At 68.1% G+C, this 6,463-nt stretch overlaps 2 protein-coding genes across 2 annotated transcripts in view; one reads left to right on the plus strand and one right to left on the minus strand.

Moving 5' to 3' along the window:
- APEH (acylaminoacyl-peptide hydrolase) overlaps positions 1–4,746 on the plus strand; it is a gene marked incomplete at its 5' end in the record, with an annotated part of 25,045 nt that extends 20,299 nt beyond the window's left edge. Inside the window, 11 exon segments of the mRNA XM_006779467.2 lie at positions 712–809; positions 1,438–1,489; positions 2,206–2,294; positions 2,679–2,817; positions 3,242–3,325; positions 3,405–3,485; positions 3,814–3,902; positions 3,986–4,176; positions 4,265–4,313; positions 4,316–4,404; positions 4,485–4,746. Coding sequence (XP_006779530.1) covers positions 712–809; positions 1,438–1,489; positions 2,206–2,294; positions 2,679–2,817; positions 3,242–3,325; positions 3,405–3,485; positions 3,814–3,902; positions 3,986–4,176; positions 4,265–4,313; positions 4,316–4,404; positions 4,485–4,590 — 1,067 coding nt within the window.
- A 319-nt stretch (positions 4,747–5,065) lies between these two features.
- Positions 5,066–6,463, minus strand: part of MST1 (macrophage stimulating 1) — a 4,647-nt gene continuing 3,249 nt past the window's right edge. The window contains exons 10-15 of the mRNA XM_006770597.2: positions 6,364–6,462; positions 6,115–6,192; positions 5,829–5,975; positions 5,643–5,749; positions 5,411–5,550; positions 5,066–5,298 (exon numbers count right to left, since the gene is read on the minus strand). Of these exons, the coding sequence (XP_006770660.1) occupies positions 5,137–5,298; positions 5,411–5,550; positions 5,643–5,749; positions 5,829–5,975; positions 6,115–6,192; positions 6,364–6,462 (733 nt within the window). The 3' untranslated portion in view covers positions 5,066–5,136. The remainder of the gene's footprint in view (positions 5,299–5,410; positions 5,551–5,642; positions 5,750–5,828; positions 5,976–6,114; positions 6,193–6,363; position 6,463) is intronic.

A 6,463-nucleotide genomic window follows, 5' to 3' on the forward strand; every position in this document is an offset into this window, starting at 1 on the left:
CCTGGGCCACCCCAGGGCGGGAGCGGTGACTCTTCTCAGGCCGCCGGTCAGTCCAGGCGCCCAGTGGGCAAGGGCGCCTTTCCTCCCCTCTGGCTGCAGGGCGCAGCTGGGTGCCTGCTCCTTATCCAGTGCCCTGACCCCCCTGGGCTTCCCTGTCTCCATCCGTGGAGGGCGGTCACCCTGCCTTCCTTGCGGCATCGATAACGTGAGGGTTAAATGAGTGATGATGGTAAAGAGCAGGATTGCCCGGCGGCGGGGCTCGGGTTGAGCGTCCACTCAGGAGCCAGGAGGCCACGGTTTGAGTCCCGGTCGGGGCCCAGGCCCGGGTTGTGGGCTCGATCCCCAGTGGGGGGCGTGCAGGAGCCAATCCATCCTTCTCTCCCATCCTGATGTCTCGCTCCCTCTCCCTTCCTCTCCGAGATCAGCAACATTTTAAAAAGAGCAGGTTCCTCCGCCCCCTCTGCCAGGCCCTGCTCACCTGGCGCCATAGGAGCAGGTCGCCGGGAAGCCGGCATTTCCTCGGAGCGCCGCCGTTCCCAGAAGCCCCTGAGCTCTGCCTTGGGCCTTCGGAGACCCTGCCCTCTGCGCCCCCCCCCCCCCCAATGCTCTGTGCCCTCCTGTCGGGGTGCTCCCCAGCAGCCAGCCTGACCCCACCTCCCACCGCACGCACACCCCGCCCTCCTGGACGCAGCCCCTGCTCCTTCTCCGCAGAAAGCTTCTCTGGCATCTACTGCAGCCACCTGCCGCTGGGGTGCTGGTCAGCGGACAGCCAGCGAGTGGTTTTCGACTCGGCTCAGCGCAGCCAGCAGGTGAGGGGCCCTGACTGTGCTGAGAGGCGGCCGTGACCCACCCCCGGGCCCCTGGGCCTAGGGCCCCGCGTCTGCTCACCGCTGGCTGCAGCACCGGCTACTAGGCCTCGCCCGCCCCTAAGGCCCTGCCGGCCCGTCCTGGCTCCACTTGTCCTTGGGGCTCGGGCTGCCCTGGTGGTCCCCGGTGCCGTCCTTGGTCGTGGTGCCCTGTAGCGGCCACGACAGCTTCCCTGGCCTTCATCCTCCGCGACCAGCTGCACCCCTCCCCCAGGCATCGCCGGCTTGGGACCAGGGGGCTGGCACTGGGGGCCCTAAACCCTGTATGGAGAGTAATAGGGGGGCAGAGGCCTTCTCCCAGGGGGTGTGCCCGGCCCCTGTTGGGTGTGATACCATGTGGTCCACATTCTGGCTCAGAGGCAGCCCGCACACTGCCCAGGGTCACTCGCACGTTGTGACGGGCTAGGATTTGAACCCAGTCTCTCAGGCCGCTCCCTCCCGTCCTGAGTAACCGTCACAGTTGCTCACAGCCCTGGCCTGGCTCAGGCTCCCTGAGGGGAGAAGAGGGGGGGCGGGGCGGGACCCACAGGGCCCTGGGACACGAGGCCACACGTGGCTCCTTTCTGCTCAGGACCTATTTGCTGTGGACACCCAGGTGGGCACTGTGACCTCCCTGACGGCTGGTGAGTGGGGGGCCGAGCGGGCCAGCCAGGCCAGGGGTGGGACTGGGACTTACGCTCGGGCAGCGGTGGCCCTCAGCCCTGTGCCACCGAGTGTCCTGCAGCCTTTACTGCCAGTGTCACGAGGACCCTGATCAGCCAAATGCCTGCCTCCCCTGCTCCCCTCGGCTCCGTGTCCTGCCCGCCTCAGAGCGGCCCCACCCTGCTGCTCAGCCTCCGCAGCCCTTAGACATGGGCCGCCTGCCACCAGCCCCAGGGGAAGCCCTGCTGGCGCCCTCTTCCTCTTACAACCACTGGTGACCTGCCCTCCAGCCCTTCTGCCCCGACCTGACTCACTCCTCCTATCTTCCGGGGTCTCGTCCCCGCTGCACCTCACCTTAAGGCCCTGCTCAGGACCCTCCTCGGACCCCTGGCCAGGATCTCACCCCCGGCCCTGGCCTGGCTGCGCTCATCGCGTGGGGACGGGCGTGGCGTGGGGTCCGGGCGTCCCAGGTCGAGCCGCCCCCGGGCACAGCCCGTGTCTGAGAACCAGCTGCAGACTGAGCAGGAGGCTCGCCCAGGACCGTGCACCTGGGGGTCTGGGACGGTCCGGGTGGACACCCCGCGCTTCCCAGGGCAGGAAGGCACCTGCTGTCGCGCCTCCGCCAGGGACTCTAGCTCCGCAGGGTGGGGGTGGGAAGGTGGCCCTGTGGGTGCTGAGTGGCGTCTGCCTTCTGCAGGGGGGTTAGGAGGGAGCTGGAAGCTGCTCACGATGGACCGGGACCTCATGGTGGCACAGTTCTCCACGCCCAGCCTGCCCCCGAGCCTGGTGAGTGCTGGTGGCCCCGGCCAGGCCGGGAAGAGGGTCTGTGCAGGCAGAGCTCCGGGTCAGAGCACCGGCCGGAGTCTGTGCTGGTCAGCAGGTGGGAGGCCAGGGGGTCCGCAAACTGCCCGCTGGGTCTTCCCTGCACGGAACAGGCTCCTGGGGCCGTGCCCCGGCCTCTGGCTGAACAGAGCGCAGGGAGACAGCGCCTCGAAGCCGAGGGGTGTGCGTGCCTTTGTATGGACCAGCCCACGGTGGGCATCCGTGCCATACCTGCTGGAGGGGGAGCGTTGAGAGAGCTGCACACCCCCCCGCTAATCCCCTCCAGCAGAGGTGATGGGCAGGGAGGCAGCCAGGCCCCGTGACACACACACCCTTTCCCCTTGGCAGAAAGTTGGGTTCCTGCCTCCCCCGGGGAAGGAACGGTCGGTGGTGTGGGTGTCGCTGGAGGAGGCCGAGCCCATTACCGACATCTCCTGGGGTGTCCGGGTGCTGCAGCCGCCCCCGGAGCAGGAGAACGTGCAGTATGGTGAGCCCGGGGCACGGCCCCTCCCCAGCTGCCGGCACAGCGTCTGCCCCCCTTTCCTGCCTCCGGCTTTGGGGGGGTCTTGGGATTCTCTCCGAGAGGCTTTCCCTTCCCCTCTGGACAGCCGCGGGGAGGACGGGGTCCAGGCATCTGGGCACCTGCTCTGGGTGTCAGCGTGGAATCCCCAGGCCAAGTCGCCTGTGGTGGGGAACCAAGGCACAAAGACGGGCCCCTACGCGGCCTGTGACCATACCTGCCCCGAACACGGCCCTGGCGGAGGGGCTCCTGGGTCCGTGTCGCCGTGTGGGGGCCGTGGCCAGGCCTGTTCTGGGGGTCAGCCCCAGAGCTGCAGCTGCAGCTGCAGCGAGGCCTTGCCTGGGGCAGCCCCACCCCCACCGGCCCTGCTGATGGCCGCCTCTCCCCGCAGCTGGCCTTGACTTTGAAGCAATCCTCCTGCAGCCCAGCAACCCTCCCGACAAGACCCGGGTGCCCATGGTGGTCATGCCCCACGGTAGGCACCTGGCCTAAGAGCCCCTGCCCGCCCGCCACCCCTCCCGGCTGGCTCTTCACCCCCTGCTCCCCGCCTGCAGGGGGACCCCATTCATCCTTTGTCACCGCCTGGATGCTGTTCCCAGCTATGCTGTGCAAGTTGGGCTTCGCAGTGCTGCTGGGTGAGTGCCAGGGCCCGCAGCTCCCGTCGGGGGGCGGGGGTGGGGGCTGGTTTGTACAAGCTCCACAGGGACCGCCCTAGTCTGCAGGAGTCTCTGTAGCCCGACCTGGTAACCACCCCCAGGAGCTGCCGGGCCGGCTTGGCTCCAGGCGAGGGGGTCGGAGATGCACTTGGGACTCCCAGGGAAGGAGTGCTCACAGGCAGCCGCCTCACATCTCAGCCCCTCCCCCCGACAGCTGGCCCCAAGGCCTACTTCACGGACCGGGTATAGTGTCCAGGGGGCGGGACTGTCCCTTGACCACCCTGTCCGGTCCCTTCCTGGCCTCCAGTGAACTATCGGGGCTCCACGGGCTTTGGCCAGGACAGCATCCTCTCCCTCCCCGGCAACGTGGGCCACCAAGACGTGAAGGACGTCCAGGTAGCAGGGCTGGTGGGGCGAGGGGGCTGGGGGTGCCCTCCCGCGGCCGGCAGCGGGTTGAGGTCGCTCCGCCCGCCCTATAGTTTGCAGTCGAGCAGGTGCTCCGCGAGGAGCACTTCGACAAAGACCGGGTGGCCCTGATGGGCGGGTCCCACGGCGGCTTCCTCTCCTGCCACCTGATCGGTCAGTACCCGGACACGTACAGCGCCTGCGTGGCCCGCAACCCGGTGATCAACATCGCCTCCATGCTGGGCTCCACGGACATCCCCGACTGGTGCGTGTGCCCCCTCCCAGCCCTGGCCCCGCCCAGCCCCTACCCCCTGGAGCCCCGCCCACGAGCTGCAGGGCTTGGTCTCCCGCAGGTGCGTGGTGGAGGCGGGCTTCTCCTACAGCAGCCACCACCTGCCAGACCTCTGATGCTGGGCCAGAAGGACCGGCGGGTGCCCTTCAAGCAGGGCATCGAGTATTACCGTGCCCTCAAGACCCGGAACGTGCCTGTGCGGTGAGTGCCGGGTGGCCCGGAAGCTGGCGGGCAGGGGAGGACGCCCCCCAACTTCAAACATTCCTGCCCTCCCCCCACAGGCTCCTGTTGTACCCCCAGAGCACCCACGCCCTGTCTGAGGTGGAGGTGGAGTCGGACAGCCTCATGAACGCCGTGCTCTGGCTGCGCATGCACCTGGGCAGCTGAAGGCCCGCCTCAGCGCCAGCCGGTTGGCAGGGGCGGCCCTGGGTTCTGGGAGAGCCCGGGGTCTGGCAGAGCAGCCGGAGGATCCTGGGCTCTGGACTCTGGTCGGGCGAGCGAGAGGCGGGCTGTCTGGTTATAATAAATGAAGACAGTCTGGTTCCTGCTGGTCCTCTGTGCCCAGCCCCGCCGGGGGGTTCAGAGACCTCAGCCACAGGGACCTCATCTACCTCCGTGGGAGGCAGGAGGGCACCGTGAGGGATTCACCCGTTGCTCTCCTGGCCAGCGGGGCTCCCCCAGGCCAGCCCCTGCTGCAGCCCCTTCGGTTGGCAACTGCCTACACCACCCTTACGTGGGGGCCTGGGAGGTCCTGCCCTTCCACGGCACCCACAGGCTGAGGGGTGCAGGGCCGAGCCCCCAGGCCCGGGCAAGGAGTTGCCGGTTCATTCCCTGGAAGCAGAGACTAAAGCACAGCCCGGTGTGAGGAGGAAAGGCGCCTTTATGTCCCACAGGAACTCCGTGCCCCCGGTACAGGGGGGACCAAGGCCGGGCCTAGCCCAGCCGCATGACCTTGTAAATCCAGTCCACAAACACAGAGACGCGAACGAAGACGGCTGGCCAGCGGGGCCGTGCGCACACGCGGTTGGGGATTATAAGTCCCTCCAGGACCCAGCAGTCATGGGTGAAGCAGGCAAGCGGGCCCCCGTAGTCGCCCTGGTGGGGGAGACCGGGTGAGGGCCTGCGCGAGGCAGGGACCAGTCCCCTGGAGATGAGCCAGTGCAGGTTCAGTTTTCCCTCCCCTCCCTGTGGCCGGGCCGCCACCCACCTCACAGGCACCCACAGGGGCCAGCAGCCCCTGGGTGCACAGCTCGTTCTCCTGCACACGCCCGCGGTACTTGACGTTGCACTCCTGGTTGGAGATGACGGTCAGCGGAGCCACGTTGAGGACCGAGTTGTTCCCTGTTCCTACAGCGGAGGGGATGGGAGGGAGGGAGGCCTCGGGGTAGTCCCACGCCCCGCGGTCCGCGCCCCACACCCCACACCCCGCACCGTCTTACCTCTGGTCTCGCCCCAGCCTGCAATCTCACACTTGGTCCCCGGAGGCACCACGTACTGCTTGGGGGGTAAGCAGATCAGGGCCACGCGCTGGTTCAGGGTGACGGGTCTTCGGCAGAAACGAGGGTGCTCAGGGCCCAAGGCCGAGAGGCCCGGCCCCACCTCACTGCCCCAGACGCGGCACACACCTCTCCAGCTTGAGCAGAAGCAGCTGGGAGTCCGAGGGCCCGCACACCATTTTGGCCACTGGGACCCGCTGCAGGCCTGGCTCCTGGGGCTGCGGGTTCTGGAACATGGTGCCCAGCCACACCTCATAGCCCACGAGAGGCTCATGGCTGGTGGACAAGCTGCTCGGTTAGGACTCAGGGTCCGCTGCCCGAGGCCCACCTGTTGGCTGGCCTGGGGCAGGTGGCTAGCGGGAAGATGAGGCGGGGTGATGGGACTGGGCGGGACCCCAAACCCAGGGAGGCTCACCAGGAGGGGAAGCACTGCTGGGAAGTCAGCACCCACTGCTCCTTCACCAGGGAGCCCCCACAGAAGTGCTGGCCGTGCCTGGTGGATGAGGGTCAGTACAGGGAACAGTGAGGCCCGACACAGGAGTGGACCTGCCACCTCTCAGCTAGAACCTCTGGAGCCAGGACAGGTTCCCACCCTCCAGGGGCACAGGCAGACAGCCTCGGCCCCTGGGGGGAGTGGGGGGGTGGGCGAGCGGTTGGGCCTCACCGGTTGCGCAGGCTGACTGTCCAGGGTGAGTTCCCAGGCTGGCCCCCCACCACACGCAGTCTGAAGAGACGCTCGTCCTGGCGGGGCACCCTCTTGCCAC

This window comes from Myotis davidii, unplaced genomic scaffold (genome assembly GCF_000327345.1).
Source record: "Myotis davidii unplaced genomic scaffold, ASM32734v1 scaffold663, whole genome shotgun sequence".
Lineage (NCBI taxonomy): Eukaryota > Metazoa > Chordata > Mammalia > Chiroptera > Vespertilionidae > Myotis > Myotis davidii.